Genomic DNA, 21,594 nt, shown 5'->3' with positions numbered 1-21,594 from the left:
GAAGGGAATTATCAGGGAAAAAGCCCCGTTGATGATGAACCACTTTAGGTGATTCAACAATCTACGTCTCTTGCTATCTCACTATATCACGGCGCCATTTGCTCGCCAATTACAACACCAATTCACTGTAAACCAGTAAATTATCTTTCTGGAGTACCAATTACAGTTGGATTAGTATCTAATTGACAAGCAGGGAATGAATCACCTGTTGGCGCGCCGTCAGCTGTTGTGGGTGGAGGTCGTGTAACGTCATCTGCCACACTCCCACCTCACAACACACACACGCACACGCACACGCACACACGCACACACACACACACACACACACACACACACACACACACACACACACACACACACACACACACACACACACACACACACACACACACACACACACACACACACACACACACACACACACACACACACACACACACACACACACACACACACACACATCAACAAACAAACACATCATCAACAAACACATCAACAAACTGGAAAAGGTGCAAAGACATGCTACTAAGTGGCTCCCAGAACTGAAGGGCAAGAGCTACGAGGAGAGGTTAGAAGCATTAAATATGCCAAAACTAGAAGACAGAAGAAAAAGAGGTGATATGATCACTACGTACAAAATAGTAACAGGAATTGATAAAATCGACAGGGAAGACTTCCTGAGACCTGGAACTTCAAGAACAAGAGGTCATAGATTTAAACTAGCTAAACACAGATGCCGAAGAAATATAAGAAAATTCACCTTCGCAAATAGAGTGGTAGACGGTTGGAACAAGTTAAGTGAGAAGGTGGTGGAGGCCAAGACCGTCAGTAGTTTCAAAGCGTTATATGACAAAGAGTGCTGGGAAGACGGGACACCACGAGCGTAGCTCTCATCCTGTAACTACACTTAGGTAATTACACTTAGGTAATTACACACACACACACACACACACACACACTAGGGGGTCTAATAGCTTAGAGTGGACTTGAGTGGAGTGGAGACCAATGGAGTGGAGTCAACCAATCCTTGTAAAAATTTATTGTATGTATGTACCTTACCTAAATAAAATTGTATTGTTGTATTGTATTGCATTGAGAGTCAACTCCAAGAGTTTGAGTGGAGAGTCCACTCAGTAATATCACTTTGGACAGCGCCCAGGACTCGTAATTCTGGGGCCCTGACTAGGCGGAAACAAATGGGCAAAGTTTCTTTCACCCTTAATGAACTTGTTACCTAGCAGTAAATAGGTACCTGGGCTTATCTCCCAATTTACCTCGGATATCCGCCATGTCAAAGGAACTAACAATGTCATAGCCGATGCCCTGTCTCGACCCCCCATAAACCACGTCGTGCAAAACCCGGCCCAGGTGGACTATTGTGTAATCAGCAAGGCCCAATGGGAAGACCCTGATCTGCAGCGATTACGAACATCTGACACAGCTCTCCGGTTCATCGAGATTCCCATGGAAGGTGGCGGTAATATAATCTGTGACACCTCCCGGATGGGAGCTCATAGGCCCTACATTCCTGCCCAGTTTCGCTGGAAAATATCCTTAGCATTTCACTCCCTAGCACACCCAAGAGGAAACTAGATTGTTTCCTTCAAGGAGTGCCGGACCAACCGGGCTGTGGTGGTTATGTGGGCCTGCGGGCAGCTCCAAGCAACAGCCTGGTGGACCAAACTCTCACAAGTCAAGCCTGGCCTCGGGCCGGGCTTGGGGGAGTAGAAGAACTCCCAGAACCCCATCAACCAGGTATCAACCAGGTACCCAGAAGTACGTGCTTCCCAAAGACTACTAACAGAGCGTGTCGTATGACCAGGAATAAATGCCGATGTTCGACTATGGAATCTCTCATGTCTCCAGTGCCAGCGGGCGAAAACACATCGACAAACAAAGAGCCCTCTTCAACAGGGCAAGGAGCCGGCCGGCCGAGCGGACAGCACGCTAGACACGTGATCCTGTGATCCCGGGCGCCGGTGAGAAACGATGGGCAGAGTTTCTTTCACCCTATGCCCCTGTTACCTAGCAGTAAATAGGTACCTGGGAGTTAGTCAGCTGTCACGGGCTGCTTCCTGGGGTGTGTGTGTGTGTGTATGTGTGGTGTGGGGTGTAGGGGATAAAAAGAAAAAAATAATAGTAGTATAAACAGTTGATTGACAGTTGAGAGGCGGGCCGAAAGAGCAGAGCTGAACCCCCGCGAGCACAACTAGGTGAATACAACTAGGTGAATACAACAGTTCCCGTTACCTTCTTACCGTTTCGAGGTGGGGCATATAGACATCGTTGGACCATTACCGTCGGCAAGAGGATATTCTTATCTACTCACCTTCATCGATCGAGTCTCCAGATGACCGGAAACAATCCCATTAATCAACATCTCAGCTGAGTCAGTGGTCCAGGCTTTCCTCTCTGGATGGGTCGCCCATTTTGGCAGCCCCTCTGTTATCATCACCGACCAAGGACGACAATTCGAATCATATCTATGGAAGGAACTTATGGAATTCCTCGGCACCACACAACCGAACCACAGCATACCACCCTGAGTCGAACGGAATGGTAGAACGCTTTCATAGACAACTAAATGCCGCCCTAAGAGCTCAAGCACGCCCTGATGATTGGATCAACAACCTTCCATTAGTCTGGCTTGCCATTCGTTCGGCCACGAATGAATGCAGTGGATTCTCGGCAGCAGACTTGGTATACCGATCTAGCCTGCGGCTTCCGGGCGAATTCTTAACCCCCACGACACTCGTAACCCCCTCGGACCCCACTTTTGTCTAGAAATTACGGGCGCCATGATAAGCATTCGGCCTACACCACCACGCCAACTGACAACCCGTGCTACATATGTGCCTCATGAGCTCCACACAACTGAACACGTGTTTGTAAGAAACGACGCGGTTCGACGCCCTCTACAGTCACTTTACGAAGGACCAGTTAAAGTGGCTTCTCGAACACCGAAGTTCTTCACCATTGAACGCCGAGGACAGCGGGAAAACATCTCCATGGATTACCTAATACCAGCACACTGTGACGCTGCCCCAGACATCCCTCCAGAGACACATCCGCCGACGACGCCGTACACTTTTCGACCATAGTTACCAACAGCACCGCCACCTACGACAACGGACGATCCTGTACGACCTCCCACCCTACGACCCCCAGTTACCAGCTGCACCACCACCACCACCTACGACAACGGACAATCCTGTGCGATCTCCCACCCTACAACCCCAGGTACCAGCTGCACCACCACCACCTACGACGACGGACGACCCTGTACGACCTCCCACCCTACGACCCCAGTTAGATGACATCAGCGAAGAGGAGGAAGTTAACATTGAGGGTTAGACAACGCAATCAGGGCGAACAATTCACCGACCAATCAGGTTCCTTGATCAAGGAACCTGATTCTTCCTTTCATCCCCTGGGAGGGAGTTATATAGGGAGTAGCTTATGCCAATAATATACTAGCTCCAAACTCATTAGGTTAAAGAGAGTAGCACAACTCTCATTAGCACTAATGATGAAGCTCAAACCTTTTTCCTAATTACAGTTAACATTCTTCCAACCTTAGGAGAACGATGAGGTGTGGTCTGATCATATAAGCTTTCGAGAAGTGAGTAATTATCTTACGGGCTATTCATGCCCGTGCCACCTCTTGGATGGCGTAACCTTTTATTTGTTTATTTATTTATATACAAGAAGGTTCATTGAGTTTATGAGAGAACATAGCATTGATATTTTTACATTCTTGTAAAGCCACTAGCACGTATATAGCGTTTCGGGCAGGTCCTTAATCTAACAGATAATTTTAAGTAGGTAATTTCTAGCAAAATTGAAAAATCACACCTCGCTATGGTGTGATAGCGAGTTGGGTGCGCGGAGAGTCGGTGTTGAATGGTGCAGTATTTCTCAAGTGTTTGTTCCAAACCACGCTTCAAAGTAGACTGATATATAATTACTCGATTGATTGATGAAGGTTGTTATATTGTTATATTTATTTATTTATTTATTTATTTATTTATTTATTTATTTATTTATGCATATACAAGAATGTACATAAGGAATGTGAGGATACAATTATGGTAATTACATGTTTTGTTTTATATGTTTATATAAAACAACCATATGTTTTATGGTTGTTATATTGAACGCATATTTTACTGCATTATACTTTTAAATTATCCTCAAATTATGCTACAATGTACCTGTTGATAACTCTCAAATTTTACATTAATGTACGGTCACGGGGGGTGGGCCTGGGCTCTGCTACAACTCAGTCGATAGGGGCTCAAAAGGCCGAATACTCAGCCCCTCCGACTCCCGGGATTCACAAGAGTCTCCTTGGTCACACAGGAGAGGACCAACAATGCCCACCTCCGCAGGTTTTTGCTTCCACCACAAAATGGGGGTGCCACTGATTCACCCTGGAAGCCCTTCAGTCAAACACAGGGAAACTGCTGTTAACAGTTCCGGCCTAGACCCGTAGAGGAGTGAAGGAAGACTCAGGCTTACAACCTCCCTGAGTCTTGCCTGCCAGACAAAAAGGTTGCAGGAAGTCCTTTCCAGCCTGTCTTCTCTATCTTCGTCTTAACAAGGCCGCCAGCTGGGTTATTATCTCTGCACCCCAGCGATGCAGTTCAGTGGGTGTATTATATATTGTTTGTTGCCAGAAGGTTGATACTCCCATAGATCTGCTATTGGACTGTCGGCCCAGGGTACTCTCCCAGGAAGGTCTGTGTGGCTTTACCTCTCTCTAGCCACTACGTTACTAGTTGCCACCATTCAGGCACTGATACTAATCGGATGGCTAAGGGTACACTTTTATATAAGTCCGTGCTGTCTCTACCACTCTCCAGGCAATAAGAACTTCTATAGAGAACGTAGTGTTCCCTAGGTGGTACTATGATAACCTTCGCGTATGTTCATAGAGACATATTATAATGGAGGCACACTTAAACACAATGATAAAATGTGTGAATTTACTGACGCAAATTACATGAACACACATACAATCACAAGTAATACATGAATATGAAAATAAGGATGATAAGTCTGGAGATCGTCAGCCTCTTCTTCCACGACCTCCAACACTCCTTCAACTGGGCAGAAAGACAGCTAGGAGGGCCTCTTCACCACGTCGGCGCCTTTTCTTTACTGTCCTGCCATCCATACACACTGTCCCCTCTGACAGTCCTGGACACAAGCTGCCTTGCAGCCTATTCTACTACTAAAGTATTAATGTCCTATTGCCACATACATAAGTGAATATTGTGGCCTATCTAGCCTACTCACACAAGGGGTAATGGGAGGGAAAATGATCTACCTTACATTCCTGGCTCACGACGCCTGTCCCTCGATGGTGTGAGGTTCCCACGCTTCCTAAGTCGATCCTTGACGATCCAGGAACGTTCCACAGGGCCTCAGGTGTCGTACGTGGAACCTTCGCGTCGTCGCTGTTTCAATCCCTGAGATTCAGCTACCCCAATCCTGGTTCATCGATGGGCACTGAGCTAATCACTATTTTCCCACAAGACGTTGCTCCTTGTCCTAGGAACGGTGTCGTCCTTCCAAAACCCTCAGTGGATGTGACCCAGTCACAGCTAGGCCTGCCCGCCACACCTTTCCAGGCCCTCAACGTCCAGCGTCGCCGCCCAGCGTCGTCGCCGAATATTTTCCAAGTTTGCCACTCTTTTGCTCAATAAACTTGGTTCTTTTTTTGCTTCCCAGAAGCGCGGGGTCTCCAATACATAAGATGGGCTGCGATAGCTAGCTCTAATCCACTAAGAAAGGCTTGTAGAGCCTCAAATCCTTGAGAGCTGACCGAGGTGCGTCCTCTCGCCTTCACGGTCAGGTCAACTCTGACGTTGGCGCCGCCCGGGGCACTCGGTGACGTCATGGCGGGCCCTGATTGGTCGCCCGCGACCTAAGTCGGCCAATCAATGCCTTTCATGCCCGAAACGCTTTGCGTAATAGTGGCTTTAGGCATTGTATGTACTAGCTCTATCTATAAGTCCACCAATCTTTGTTAAAATTTCTTGTATGTATGTACCTTACCTAAATAAACATTTATTTATTTATATATTATTATTTATTTAATCCGCGATCGGCTAGTGTCCCTTCCAAAACGTCATATCTGCAGTAGGGGATAATCTTTCATTTTATATCAGGGCGCCAATTTCCCCTTACTTACAACTTATAATGTAACTTTCTCCCTTAACTGGCAGCCGGTCTGGTCGCCACATATATTAATAGACTCCCTGAACCTCAGAGAATCAGTAGGGAGAGCTGATATGGCTCTTAAAGCAGGCAAACGAAAGAAATAGGAGAGAGCACCGTAACACTACTAATCTTTGTCAAATTTTTTTACAATGTACCTTATCATTCCGAAATACATATGTATTATATTTAGGGACCCGGTGGTACAGTCGGGTTGGCTCCCGGCTCATAACCGGTAATTCCGAGTTCGAATCCCGGGCGGAACAAATATGGTTGGGTGCGTTTCCTATACCTGCTGCCCCTATTCACCTAGCAGTAAACAAGCACCCAGGCGTTGGTGCCTGTTGTGGTCATAGTCAGCTTGTTGTGGGGTGGCATCCTGGGGAGAGTCAGTATTAGTCCCTGGAGGAGACCTCGACATTCACGAGAGACATCTCCCGTCACGCAGGGTGCAGTCGCACCTCCACAGATCTCCAGTATCAGCTCTTGATACTGGTAATGGCTCAAAAGGGCCACCATTTACGGGCTATTCATGCCCGTGCCACTTTTTGGGTGGCTTAATCTTCATCAATCAATCTCGACAAAAGCCTGACATGTCCCAAGACACAATTAAGTACTTAATTACGTAAATTACAGTTTCCTGTTAATGATTGAACTAGGTTCGGAGTTCACCCGCGGCGTAGTGGTAAGACACTCGCTTGGTGCTTCGCATGCGATTTGGTCTGGGTTCGTATTCTGGCCGGGGATACATCCTTAACTGTTGCCTCTATTCACCCAGTAGTGAATGGGTACTTGGTTGTTAAACTATTTAGCGGGTCGTATTCCAGGGGAAAATCAAGATTAAAGACCAGCCCGAAACGCTATGCGTCTTGTATTGGCTTTACAAAAATGTAAGAACTCTTGTATATATAAAAAAATAGAAATGAAAATACTACATTTTCTTAATGCTATACACACTTGAAAATTAACAGGACAGCCTTATACATACACAATGAAACTGCGAACAATTGTAACAACCAATATTACAATATTATAATATTGAAACAAGTTGTAGCAACGTTCTAATACGTCATAAAAACATTATAACAAGAGGTAACAACTTTATTATAAGCTGTAACAAGGGAATCATAGGGACCGTTACGTTGTGTGTTTACATGGTTATCGCTTGAGGTCGGTTGTCTTCCTTTTCTGGGTTTGTGAGTGGAATGGTCCGGCGTTCGCCTCCTCGTATATATGAAAACTGGGGCCCCTCGTATATCCGTTTCGGGTTATTCATGCCCGTGCCACCTCTTGGGTGGCCTAATCTTCATCAATCAATCGTATTTCGGAGGCCGCAGTGCTTGACAGTGTCTGCTGCAAGACACACTACCTTTACGCAGACAGTTGCCGTGTGTGAAGGTCTACAGGGCTTTGTCTTTTATTCTACGCGGGAGCGTCTGGACGTTATAGTAACCATAATGGTAACTCTTGTGACGTCGAGGCTCCAAAATCAACCATTGTCGGGAAGTCTGACGTTGTACATCTTCTGATGCAGGTGTGGCATCACTAAACACCTGCAATTGACCATCTGACTTTTCTTTGGCTACCTTCCTCTCAGAATTCATTAGTTATATTACAAATTATTACCACATTATTCGTTTTGACTAAAGGTAAATCGCAACATGGTAAACATGCATAGCGGAACCAACAATAGTTCTCGAGGTCAGAAAAAGCAGGAGAAAGAACGCATCAGCGACAACATGGAAGCAATCCAATACATCCTGAAGACGACCTTCACCGAGGAGGAACTACAGGAGGCCCAGGAGGCCCTGGAGGACCTGCTGACGTTGCTCATGAAGGGTAACGGGCCCGTGAAGATAACAGGCGTCACCTTGCGAGTGTACCGGGCCCTGGTGGAGGCCGGGGTCCTGCTGGACCAGAAGCCTTCCTTGGAGGACACGGAGCTGCTCCACATGGTGAGGCCGTGGCAGGCTTGCGGCCCATTGTCCCAGCCCGTCATAAAGGTGCTGACGGGGGGATTGGTGCAGCTGGAGGCCGTGGCCGACGGCCGGCTCCATGCCACCCTGGGTCAGGTGACCTGCCTCGTCCTGTCCCACGTGTACTACCTCCAGTCTCTCCCCGACAACGCCACGTACGTCGCCATGATCTGCCCAGACTGGCGGGAAAATCCTCCCGCCGAAGGCAAGAAGGTGTTCAGTGAGTGGGTTGTGAGGCAGCAGGCGGCGTGGGAGTGGGCGGGGAGGGAGATGGCGGCCCTGGAGGGGGTGGCCACGCCGGCCATGAGGGTGCTGGCCAGGGGGGTCCAGGTCGGGGCTAAGACCGCAGGACAGTTCCAGGTTGACCTGGGTCACGTGACCTGCCTCGTCCTCTCCCGCGGCTTCTACCTCCATTGCCTCCCTGACAGGGTCACCTACGTCATCAAGGCCGACCCCTCGCAGGGTAGAGTCGACTCTCCTCTCTCTCGCTCTCCCCTCTCCAAAAAGACCGTTGACGCTGAAAAGACTGCCGCCGAAGAGGCCGCACCCGATGTGGCCGCATCCGATGTGGCTGCACCCGATGTGGCCGCATCCGATGTGGCCGCACCCGATGTGGCCGCACCCGATGTGGCCGCATCCGATGTGGCCGCACCCGATGTGGCCGCAGCCGAAGAGACAGCATCCGATGTGGCCGCACCCGATGTGGCCGCATCCGATGTGGCCGCATCCGATGTGGCCGCACCCGATGTAGCCGCAACCGAAGAGGCCGCAGCCGATGTGGCCGCACCCGATGTGGCCTCAACTGAAAAGGTCGCTGCCAAAAAGGCCGCAGCTGCTGCAGAGAAGGCCGATGCCGAAAGGACCGCTGCTTCTACCGTAAAGGCCGAAGTTGAAAGGGCCGCTGCCGAAAAGGCCGCAGCCGAATTGGCCGCTGCTGCAGCTGCTGAAAAGGTCGCTGCCGAAAAGGCCGAAACCGAAAGGGCCGCTGCTGCTGCTGAAAAGGTCGCTGCCAAAAAGGCCGCTGCTGGTGCCGAAAAGGCTGCTGCAGCTGCCGAAAAGGCTGCTGCTGATGCTGCAGAGAAGGCCGCTGCAGAAAAGATCGCTGCCGAAAAAGCCGTTGCCGAAAAGGCTGCAGCCTTTTCGGCAGCCAAAAGAGCCGCTGCTGCGGCTGAAAAGGTCGCTGCTGAAAAAGCCAAAGCAGAAAGGGCCGCTGCTGCTGCTGCTGCTGCCGAAAAAGTTGCTGCCGAAAAGGCGGAAGCCGAAAGAGCCGTAGTCGAAAAGGCCGAAGCCGAAAGGGCCGCTGCTGAAAAGGCCGCTGCTGCTGCCGAAAAGGCCGCTGCTGCTGCCGATAAGGCCACTGCTGTTGCCGAAAAGGCTGCTGCTGCTGCTGAAAAAGCCGCGGCAGAGAAGGCCGCTGCAGAAAAGGTGGCTGTAGAAAAGGCCGCTGCCGAAAAGGCCGCTGCCGAGAGGGCTGCAGCCTTTTCAGCAGCCGAGAGGGCTGCTGCTGCAGAAAAGGTAGCTGCCAAAAAGGCCGCTGCCGAAAGGGCCGATGCTACTCCTACCGAAAAGGTTGCTGCCGAAAAGGCCGAAGCCGAGAGGGCCGCTTCTGTTGCTGAAAAGGTCGCTGCCGAAAAGGCCGCTGCCGCTGCAGAGAAGGCCCCTGCCGAAAAGGGCGAAGCTGAAAGGGCCGCTGCTACTGCTGGCGAAAAGGTCGCTGCCGAAAAGGCCGAAGCCGAAAGGGCCGCTGCCGAAAAGGCCGAAACCGAAAAGGCCGCAGCCGAAACGCTCGCTGCTGCTGCTGAAAAGGTTGCTGCCAAAAAGGCCGCTGCTGCTGCCGAAAAGGTCGCTGCAGAAAAGGCCGCTGCCGAAAATGCCGAAGCCTTTTCGGCAGCCGAAAGGGCCGCTGATGTTGCTGAAAGGGTCGCTGCCGAAAGGGTCGCTGTCGAAAAGGCCGAAGCCGAAAGGGCCGCTGCTGCTGCTGCCGAAAAGGTTGAGGCCGAAAAGGCTGAAGCTGAAAAGGCCGTTTCCGACAAGGCCAAAGCCGAAAGGACAGCTGCCGAAAAGGCCGCTGCTGCTGCTGAAAAGGTTGAAGCCGAAAGAGCCGCTGCTGCTACAGACACGACTACTGCAGACACAGCCCCTGCACACACGGCCCCTGCACACACGGCCCCTACAGACACGGCCCCTGCACACACGGCCCCTGCACACACGGCCCCTGCACACACGGCCCCTGCAGACAATACCGCTGCAGACAATACCGCTGCAGACAGGGCCGCTGCAGACAGGGCAGCTACAGACACGACCGCTCCAGACAGGGCAGCTACAGACACGACCGCTCCAGACAGGACAGCTACAGACACGACCGCTCCAGATAGGGCCGCTGCAGACAGGGCAGCTACAGGCACGACCGCTGCAGACACGGCCACTGCAGACAGGGCCGCTGCAGACAGGGCAGCTACAGGCACGACCGCTCCAGACACGACCGCTGCAGACAGGGCCGCTGCAGACGCGACCGCTGCAGACGCGACCGCTGCTGACAGGGCCGCGGCAGAAAAGGCAGCCGCAGAGAAGGCAGTTGCTGCAGACTGGGCCGCTGTAGAGAAGACTGCTGCAGAAAAGGCAGCCGCAGAGAAGGCAGCCGCTGCAGACTGGGCCGCTGTAGAGAAGGCTGCTGCAGAAAAGGCAGCCGCAGAGAAGGCAGCCGCTGCAGACTGGGCCGCTGTAGAGAAGGCTGCTGCAGAAAAGGCAGCCGCAGAGAAGGCAGCCGCTGCAGACTGGGCCGCTGTAGAGAAGGCTGCTGCAGAAAAGGCAGCAGCAGAGAAGGCAGCCGCTGCAGACTGGGCCGCTGTAGAGAAGGCAGCCGCAGAGAAGGCAGCTGCAGAGAAGGCCGCTGCAGAGAAGGCAGCTGCAGAGAAGGCAGCTGCAGACAGTGCCGCTGCAGACAGTCCCGCTGCAGAGAAGGCAGCCGCAGAGAAGGCAGCCGCAGAGAAGGCAGCCGCAGAGAAGGCAGCCGCAGAGAAGGCAGCCGCAGAGAAGGCCGCCTCAGAGAAGGCCGCCTCAGAGAAGGCCGCCTCAGAGAAGGCCGCCTCAGAGAAGGCCGCTTCAGAGAAGGCCGCTGCAGAGAAGACCGCTTCAGAGAAGGCCGCTGCAGAGAAGGCCGCTGCAGAGAAGGCCGCTGCAGAGAAGGCCGCTTCAGAGAAGGCCGCTGCAGAGAAGGCCGCTTCAGAGAAGGCCGCTTCAGAGAAGGCGGCTTCAGAGAAGTCCGCTTCAGAGAAGGCCGCTTCAGAGAAGGCCGCTGCAGAGAAGGCCGCTGCAGAGAAGGCCGCTTCAGAGAAGGCCGCTTCAGAGAAGGCCGCTTCAGAGAAGGCCGCTGCAGAGAAGGCCGCTGCAGAGAAGGCCGCTGCAGAGAAGGCCGCTGCAGAGAAGGCCGCTGCAGAGAAGGCCGCTGCAGAGAAGGCCGCTGCAGAGAAGTCCGCTGCAGAAAGAGTCAGTGCAGTGCCTACCTCTGAGTGCTCATTTATCGTACGACGCATAGAACGGGTTGACATCCATGTCCGTGTGACGATGAAGAATAACCCACTCTCAGGCGGGCTACCTAGTGAACCACCTAGTGAATGGACCACCTAGTGAGTGGACCACCTAGTGGACCACCTAGTGAACCACCTAGTGAACCACCTAGTGAGTGGACCACCTAGTGAGTGGACCACCTAGTGAGTGGACCACCTAGTGAGTGGACCACCTAGTGAGTGGACCACCTAGTGAGTGGACCACCTAGTGAGTGGACCACCTAGTGAGTGGACCACCTAGTGAGTGGACCACCTAGTGAGTGGACCACCTAGTGAGTGGACCACCTAGTGAGTGGACCACCTAGTGAGTGGACCACCTAGTGAATGGACCACCTAGTGAGTGGACCACCTAGTGAGTGGACCACCTATAGTGAGTGGACCACCTAGTGAGTGGACCACCTAGTGAGTGGACCACCTAGTGAGTGGACCACCTAGTGGACCCCTCATAAACCAGACCAACCGAGTCTCCACGTTTATTTATTTATTTATATACAAGAGGATACATTGGATTTATGAGAGTACAAAGTATTGATGTTTTTACATTCATGTAAAGCCGCGCGGCCGCTGGAGACAGGGTCGCTGTTTCAGGCAGGGCCTTAATCTAACAGAAATCAAAACTGCATTGTAAGAAAATTTAAAGAAGATTATGAGGTACACTAAAGTAATTTTTGAGGATTATCAACAGGTACATTATAGCATAGTTTGATGATTATTTCAAAGTGTAATGCAGTAAAATATGCGTTCAATAAAACAACCATTATATAAGATGATAGCAGTGAATACAATGGTGAAGTTGTATGGGTTAGGTACATATATATTAGAGAAGTGGGTAGTGGTGACAGCGTGACCGCCATGACTTTGCGCCCTCTTCAGGGCGCAAAGTCACGGTAGGTTGATACGGAGAAGCTGTTACCCAAGCAGCAGGTCCTCCCCTCTCCTCGGCGACGAAAGTCTCCAATGGAAAGGCAAACGCCAATACGATTGGTTCCAGCGCCGTCGCAGGAACTGTGAGCTCCGGAGTTGACCTCGATGTTGGTGAAAGAAGGCACGGGGACTCCGGCCATACCCGGAGATCACCGTGGTCCGGGCCGATGAAGAACCACCCCATCAAAAGGTGGTTCCCTTTTATGATAAAATGGCAAGGGTACAATTACTGATGTAAAGATAAAAAAAATATACAAAATTATTTCAGTGGATTAATGAAATCAAGTTCAAGTATGTTTATTGAGACAAAAAAGAAATACATCTCAAAAGGATAGAGTAGCTTGGGCTATTTCTACCCTCCTCTACTTCAAGTCCCTCAAGGGGCGCACAAATTCAGTGAGTACAAATACACAAATAACATTACAAGAATCCTATTTAACATTGCAGGTTAATATAGTAACCACAGCATATAATTGTTACACTCTTGGGGCACTCTTACTCTTGGGGCAAAATTCTTGTAGCTCCTAAATATATACTGTCTATCATACCATTATCACACATCCAAACAATTTGATGTGGTACACTATTTATTTCCTTATTTCTATAGTTATCAATAATTTGACGCTCTAATACATAATGTTCTAAGGTGTGGGCGTGCGGCACACTACATAATTTACACTCCTTATCTTTTTCACTGACATCAACACCGTATTGCCAGATAAATAAATCTCAGGATAAACAATACCCAAATTTGCTGATGATATAATGATACACACAACTGGGTATGCTGATGATATAATGATACACACCGCTGGGTATGCTAACACGCAGAACACTCTTAACTCTGTATTAGACTCATGTCAGGACCTAGGTTTAATTATCTCAGCAGAGAAAACAAAGATACTAAATCGGCGCCCACCCAGGCAAGGAGGAGCTGTTCGCAAGATGCAACTGTCTGATGGCTCCCAGCTTGACTATGTAAACAGATTCAAATACCTTGGCCTTGAGGTGCCACTGTATGATCCTGTTGTATTCAGACTCTGTCGTCAGTATAAAGAGAGGCTCCGAGCTCTCAAGGCTGTTGCAGGTTATCACTCAGGCTATGGTGCCAATGTCAGAATTATCAAAATGATGTACTTTGCATACATCAGATCTTTAGTGGATTATGCTGCACCTCTGCTTGTTTTGATGCCTGAAAGAAAGCTTGGAGGGCTTGAAAAATTGCAGAACGAAGCCTTGAGGATAATCCTTGGGTGCCCTCGTACCACAAAGATACTTAATATGAGAAAGGAACTTAATATTCTGAGCGTTGTTGATCGTGTTACTGAAATTAACTGTCAAATTGGGCTAAAAATTTAATTACTTAAATAATTAGGTAAATAAAAATAAATAATTAAATAATAGATTGGAGCACCAGGCTTTCAAAAGTAGCACAATTCGCTACTTTTAGCGTAATATTGTGGGTCGGGCTGTAGCTGCCCCTGTCCCAATAACAACAACAAAGTCTAACACTCGAGTAGTCAACGAAAGATCCTTCCTGAGCGCAACTGATCCCTGGATCGTCGTCGCCCCTCAGTCAACACCACCGGAAGGATCTGAGTTATTCCTGAGCAGCTGAGCTCTAGAATACTGTATTGCAACCTGATATAACCTATAACTAGTTACAATGGAAAAGACACTAAACAGCGAAGCAGTATGTATTATTTCATTAGATTGTACAGTATTGAGTTCAGTTTATTATTTACCCGAGTGCCACTAACCTTAGTGACCTCGACGAGGACAGGAAGGCAGCGGCTTGTCGAAGACAAGCTTTGCTGCCTTCAGCTTGCTGCAAGCCCCATTTGCTTTGATGATCTTTTTCCATGTATATTTTAAAATTCAACGCAGTTTTGGCAGTTACGGCTTCGGTGGGTAGCCAGTTCCATGGATTAATAATCCTGTGGGTTAAAAAGCATCTTCTGTTCTCTGTCTTACAGTGTGGCTTGTTGAGCTTGAAACCCTTGCTTCTTGTTCGTGTTATATCTGACCTTTTGGAGAAATTGTCCTGATCAACATCCTTTAATTTATTCAGTATTTTAAAAGTTTCAGTGAGATCCTCCCTGTCATGCCTGGTTTGTAGTGTTGTTAGCCCAGTGGCCTTCAACCTTTCCTGATACAGGAGGTGACTTAGGCTTGGAATGACTTATCTTGCCCAGTGTTGCACCTTCTCCAGATCAGCTATGTCTTTCTGAAGATGTGGTCTCCAGTCTTGGATACAGGAATCCAAATGGGGTGCACCAGGGAATTATACAGTTGACCCATTACCTTCTTTTCCTTATAGTCAAAACTACGCTTGATTATCCCAAGATTTGGTTAGCTTTTCTGACTGCTCCACTCACCTGTTGTGCAACTTTTAATGAGTGGTGGATTTTGACTCCACGGTTCTTAACTTTTTCAATCTGCTGTAATGTAATGCTATTAATTTGGTAGTCATTGCTTGGGTTGTTATGCACCACATCCATGGTCTCGTATATGTCGATATTAAAAATCATTTGCCAGTCTTCTGACCATTTGTGGAGTTCATGTGGATCTCTTTGTAAAGCTTCAATATCATTATCATTTCCCACTTTATCATAAATCTGAGAAGTATAGACCACTGATCCTGAGGTCAGCTGAGTTGGTTAGCTAGAGCCTCAAATGAGGTAAAGAATGCATCTACCTCAGTCTCTACAAAAGGTGGCATTAACTTAGTGGCGTGAGAAACATTGAAACATACTGGGAGTTTAGCTTCGGCTTCGGCTGAGTGACGTGGGCAGTTTCAAGGTCAAGCTCTTGACATCGGAGTTCTAGTGCGGCTGCAGCTTTATCTTGTTCCACACGGAGAGCGATGGCAGCTTGTTGTTGGTCCCTCTCATGTTCACGTTCCAATGCAGCTCGTTGTTCAGCGACTTTGAGTTGAAGTTCAAGTTGTTCCTTCTGGAAGGCAGCTTGCTCCCTCTCACATTCACGTTGGAATTCAGCTTCTTGTTCTATTACCTGAAGAGCATCCTTTTGAAGGGTAGCTTGTTCCCTCAGACGTTCACGTTCTATGTTGGCTAGCTCGATCTTCAACTTTATGGCTGCCTGGGCTGTCTTGTTTGCAATTAGATGTTGTTCATATGCCGCCGATGTACAGTACAACCTCAATTCAACGCACTATATGGGACCAACCCCAGTTTGTTGCAGGGGTTTGATTCGTTGCAAGAGGTGACCTTCAAGAGGCGTTTGCGTCAGTGTCTTTTTTTTTTCTTGTAAACAATAAGAATGTATTATCATATTATATACTGTACCTATATATTACTACTCTACTAAAAAATACTGTGTTACAGTTGTTATTGTTGGAGTTATATCCATCTTGAATTCTCATGGAGTTGTGAATGCTGTACAGTAAATACGTACTGTACTGTATTATGCCATTAGCACTGTATTGAGAAGTAGTTCTGCTGTATGTTGAATACTACAATACAGTTTATGAAAAATATTTTTCACTAAAATTACTGTAATACAACCTTAATTTTAACACTATGTACTTGAATTAAACACTTGTTCTAATTGTACACTCCACACACGATGTTCTTAGATGTTTGCATCGGCTTTGCTGGTGCTCGCTGCTACTGTGTTTGCTTCAGCTACTTCTGAGCTAGTGCTGGCTGCCATTGTACTGGTGCTGGGTACGGCTGTGCTCGTGCTGGGTACTGCTGTGCTCGTGCTGGGTACGGCTGTGCTGGTTAATTTTCTGTTACTAGTTCTTGCAAAATATTGACTCGTTTTTGGCACTAATAAGGCACTATTAGCAAGCCCCTGAGACATCTTGTTGTATAACAATACAGCTGAAGTAAAAAAATGGTAAATTCCACGATTATTCTTCCACCAGTGGACAAACACGTCATTCTCAGTCAAAGCTAATGGCACTGGATGCCTACTGTATGAATGCAGACTAGGTCTATACACCCTACAGTAGGCTGGTGTTTAAGCCAGATCCAGTAACATAAATTTCTTTTAAATACAGTATTGGATTTACATCAAATTATATATTTTTGGGTTATATATTTAATTTAGTAACATTATTACGATAATAAGAACTATAAAAAATATTTATTTTAGAACTGATTTATTAATTTTATTATTTCGAAGCCGTAGGTCACTGAACTGTGGCAACGAAATCGAACGAAACACACATGGTGTTGTGTGCACACGGATTAGACCTGTCCACTTGCACTGGAGTGCTTGTGCCAATAACATAATATCTCAAATAGCAGATGTCTATCATATTACAGTATATTTTTGGTTTTATTTAGTTTAAATTAATTAGGATAACAAAGAGCTATTAAAACACTGGTTTTAGAAATTATTTATTAATCTGAAACTCTAAGTCATGTGTCACTGAACTATGATGACACAGACAAAAATGAGTGAAACCTCACTGTAAGGTAGAGTTTACAGGACAGTATTCCCTTATCTGTCCACCATCACTCATCTTTTTTCATCACAGAAAATGAATATAAGATTTCAACATATTAGCTAGCTATTCACGCTTCAGCCTATAAATTAATCTGCAAAGATACATGTGCCACAAATCAGTGAATGAAAATTATTTTAACACAGTCATTCTATGCCCAACCACTTGGGCTGGACAGTAGAGCGACGGTCTCGCTTCATGCAGGTCGGCGTTCAATTCCCGACCGTCCAAGTGGTTGGCACCATTCCTTCCCCCAGTCCCATCCCAAATCCTTATCCTGATCCCTTCCAAGTGCTATATAGTCGTAATGGCTTGGCGCTTTCTCCGGATAATTCTCTCCCTCCCTCACTTATGTGGACCACTCTGGCTGGTGTTTGGTTAATATGGTTCACTTGTTGTGTTGACCATTCTGGCTGGTGTTTGGTTCATATGGTTCACTTGTTGTGTGGTCCACTTGTGTGATCCAACTTGTCATATGAAGGCATTATTAATTGTAACGTGTGATAGAATGGGAAAGTTTTCCACCAGTCTGTGAACTCTGTCCCAGCATCTTATTCAAATCTGCACATCCCCCGCTTCGTCGAAAAACAGATGAGTAAATCCAGCCTGAAAAGTGTGTGACCTAGTCGGAGATTCGTTGAATCGGGGTACGTTGAATCGAGGTTGTACTGTAATTCGATCATAGTCTACTAAAAAATCCAATATCCAATAAAAAAAATCCAATATTAAGGAGATAAGTTTTAGTGGCTCCATGAGGAGTAATATAACTCGGCAACTACCGTGCCTTGATAGCACGAACAAGTGTGCCAACTTCATCCTCTGGATTATGGCGGAATGCAGCAAGCCTAAACTGGTGAATGAATTAGAAAAAAGTAATATGCAGAGAATAACCTTCTATAAATGAACCAATATATGAGTTGTTAGATTGACAAGATGACTGGCAACTTTAAACTATCCTAGTTTAAATAGTATATTTAAATAGTATATAGTATTAAATAGTATATTTAAATTAGTATATAAATAGGGAGCCGAGCGGACAGCACGATGGACTTGTGAGCCTGTGGTCCTGGGTTCGATCCCAGGCGCCGGCGAGAAACATTGGGCAGAGTTTCTTTCACCCTATGCCCCTGTTACCTAGCAGTAAAATAGGTACCTGGGTGTTAGTCAGCTGTCACGGGCTGCTTCCTGGGGGTGGAGGCCTGGTCGAGGACCGGGCCGCGGGGACACTAAAAAGCCCAGAAATCATCTCAAGATAAGCTCAAGATAAGATCCTGTGTGAAAATATAATTAAAGTAAGGTTTCAAGATTTAATTTGAGTAATTATATCATGAATGGTGAAACAAAATGTTTTGAGGTACTGTAGTACAAAGGAATGTATGGATTTCTATACCCGGTACTCTATAAATGACGAGGATAAGGGCAAGAGGTGTCCTACTAAGACTACATAATACTTAGTTATCTCTGGAAAAGTTGCAGTTTCTCAGTTTCTCAGTGTTGCAGTTTCTACAGTTGCTCTGGAAAAGAATGGTAAACTCCCTACCTGGGTAAGTATTATTATCTCTGACCGAAGCGTAGTGGTGCGGAGAGTGTCAATACTGACGAGAACTGCTGTATGGGTCCCAAACATACGGCAAAGTCCTAGATGCGAAAGGAACTAAAGTCCAGTACGTCCTCCTACGTTCAGAATCCAAATATTAGGCATAATAGCCTGGAGACAGACCAAAGTATCAGAGTACCCAACGGGGTGATCTGCCTGAGTGAGAAACTCTAATGTCGGGACGAGAATAAGATGGAAAACACAGGATATAGCAAAGATTATTAAATCACTAACCATTACGAGTATGAATTTGCGCATAAAACACCTACGTAATCTAAAGTCAATCTAACAGTCATAAATTGCTACACCTGGAATGTATAAAGTATTAGGCACCAAAAAACACTCAAAAAGGAGTTCTGAAAAAAACGAACATGTGTTAAAGCCAAGTACAACTAACACAACTTTTAAGTAAAGGATCTAGGAGCATTACCTGAGCAAGACTCCTAGGACAGGCCCCCACGTTAATGTGACGAGAATCTGTAATAGAGCAGTGGCTATTCTGGCTGGTGTTGTGCCAATTGCACATTAATAAAAAAAAAAAAAGAGAAAACAAATTAAAACAAAACTGCTTGATACCTCTACGGTGTGAGAGCTGTGGGTAAAAACCAAAGAATAAAAAACTTCAAACATTTAATATAAACAAAAAGTGACTTTATTAACACAATATAATACGTAATACTTAATAAAAAACAAAACCCTTATTTCCTTGGCTTTACGCAAAATTATGAAGAGAAATATAAATACAGGTGAGATTTTTACGTTAATCAAAAAGGGGTGCAAATGACTTTATACAAAAGCGATACACATCTACTGTCTTCTGGGAAGGTGAGAGCAGATTTTACAGCTGAGAGCACGAAGTGTATTCTGAAGACTGGATGCCAGCGAGCCCCTATGTATATGGGCCAGGCCGTTAAAGATGGCGCGAATCCTGGAGAAGCTGCCAGTTAAGCAAGCAGTGTCTGGCGAGACAGCAGGTGTCTCGGGTACTATAGATGGAGAGAGGAGGGGGTCTGTCTAGACACCCAATATATTTTGAGCACATATTGTTGTTGTCGTTGTTGTTGAAGCATGCAGATACATCAGTGAATAGGCGGTATAGGGAACAGGCAGGATTTTAACAGTTTTGATAAGATCAGCCCTATCTTGTCTGGTTTGCAGTGTTGTTAGTCCAGTGATGAACTTTGTCCAAAGCAGCTATGACTTTCTGAAGATGAGGTCTCTGTGCTTTGATACAATAATCCAAGTGGGGGGTGCACCAGAGATTTATACAATTGAATTATTACCTTCTTTTTCCTTAAGTCAAATGTTTGCTTGACTATTCGTAGAGCTTGGTTCACATAGTAAGATAGGCCAGTTGCAAATGTAAACCTTCAAGCAGTTTGATAAGGTGTTCCATCTGACATCTTTGGGCAAAACAAGGCACTGACCTCCTTTCTGATAATACCTTGCAGAAGCAAAGTGATAATTTCTGAACAATTTAACCACATACCCCACATGCTATTAATGTATACATATTTACTTTAAACAAAGCTGGTAGTTCTCAGTTTAATTAAAATTAACCCCAAAATATTATTTAATAAGTAATAAGTCAACAATTTACATTATACAAAATCTTGTTTGCAAAAAATATTCAATATAAATACTTTTCTGGGGGGAGCCCCGTCGGCTCCCCGGAGCTATCCCAGGCTGATATGCTAATGTCAGACTTTGGCATCAGTCATGTGTATGGAGTTCTTAGGCCTACCGGGGACCACGGCCAGAACCGGGCCCCCTCAGAGAGGCAAGGGGAGCAATGGCCTATAGAAGCCCCCGTGTAGTTGGAAGCATTCTATGTCTGCCATCGACCGGAACAGGCACCCAGAAAGGTAAGCGCCCCAAAACAAACCCCTATTCTGGTTAAAATTGCTACCTAATACCGAACTAGTGGATAGAACTCCCCAACCGAAAACAAGCAAATTAGTGTGACGTCACACACTGCCGCGCCGCTGTCTGCGCAGCTCCCCCCTCCCCGGGAGGGGGAAGGGAGAGCCCCAGACCCCCCGCGCCGGCTACCCACACCTCAGTTCTTGAGGCTGATGCTATAGGCGATGGTCGTGTGCTCTGGCTCCGGTGTCGCTACTGCACTGTGCTTTGAGTGTGGTGTTAGTTTTGTGGGTGCGAGAGCCAGGAGTTATCTTCAGTAGTCGGGCTGCATGCGCCTAGGGCTGCCTTCCCTAGGTGCCCTGTAAGTACTGCCCTTGGGACTTGGGGCCACCTTCCACAGGCTCCTCGGGGTCTGCCTCTGCTGGTCCGTTTTACCTTTCGGTTTTTCGGCCGCCTGTTGGGCTCTTGGGTGTTCTGTTCTCCCTTGTTACCGGCAGGTAAGAGGCAGTTTGCACTGGTAGGGGCGCAGGGTGCTGCTCAGCTTGTACTTCCCGACATCGCGGCCGGCTCTGTTCCTTGGGGTTCGCTGTCCTCTTGCGGGGTTTTGTTTTTCTTTTTGTTTTTGTCTGGTGGGGGGTTCTGTCATTTTATTCAGTTTGTTTTTGCCCTTCCACTGTTCTCCTCGGTGGCGCCCCCTGCTAGGTCCCCGTGAGTGTACACGTCCCTGGGGTTCAGCTTTAGAAGTTTGCTTGGTAGTTTTGGGCGCCGGTTTGCAGCACCCTGCCTGGGACTACCTGAGCGCGAGTCCTCTTAAAGTAAACGCTCAGGACCCTGGGAATCCCCTAGGGGGCGCGTGGGTCCGATGGATGTGACCCCGGAGTCCCCACTCGCTGTGTGCGAGTTTGAGGGTTGCTCGGTCCCCTTGTCTCAGGGTGACCCTCATTGTTTTTGCCTCTGCCACGCTGC

The 21,594-nt window shown here is 47.5% G+C and overlaps 3 protein-coding genes across 5 annotated transcripts in view; 1 reads left to right on the top strand and 2 right to left on the bottom strand.

Annotated features, from left to right (window-relative positions):
* The window catches only part of LOC123746737 (SCY1-like protein 2), a 149,358-nt gene extending 135,607 nt beyond the window's left edge, over window positions 1-13,751 (bottom strand). The window contains exon 1 of one of the 2 annotated variants that reach the window (XM_045728496.2): window positions 13,688-13,751. The gene's annotated coding sequence lies outside the window, so the exon portion shown is untranslated. Of the gene's footprint in view, window positions 1-205; window positions 321-13,687 lie in introns of those variants that run through there. The other variant, XM_045728494.2, reaches the window with a different exon arrangement.
* LOC138358683 (uncharacterized) overlaps window positions 1-21,594 on the bottom strand; it is a 274,115-nt gene that overhangs the window by 180,327 nt on the left and 72,194 nt on the right. The window lies entirely within an intron of this gene.
* On the top strand, window positions 7,839-11,968 carry LOC123746668 (ice-structuring glycoprotein-like). The gene has a single exon (XM_045728333.2). The coding sequence runs from the start codon at window positions 7,887-7,889 to the stop codon at window positions 11,826-11,828; it is 3,942 nt and encodes a 1,313-aa protein (XP_045584289.2). The 5' UTR covers window positions 7,839-7,886; the 3' UTR covers window positions 11,829-11,968.

The sequence above is a fragment of the Procambarus clarkii genome, chromosome 85 (genome assembly GCF_040958095.1).
Source record: "Procambarus clarkii isolate CNS0578487 chromosome 85, FALCON_Pclarkii_2.0, whole genome shotgun sequence".
NCBI classification, from domain to species: Eukaryota; Metazoa; Arthropoda; class Malacostraca; order Decapoda; family Cambaridae; genus Procambarus; species Procambarus clarkii.
This window is presented reverse-complemented; position numbering and strand designations above follow the sequence as displayed.

What these genes read in the sequence shown, in the direction of transcription:
- LOC123746668 (XM_045728333.2), top strand. Translation starts at nt 7,887, where the DNA reads ATGGTAAACATGCATAGCGGAACCAACAATAGTTCTCGAGGTCAGAAA.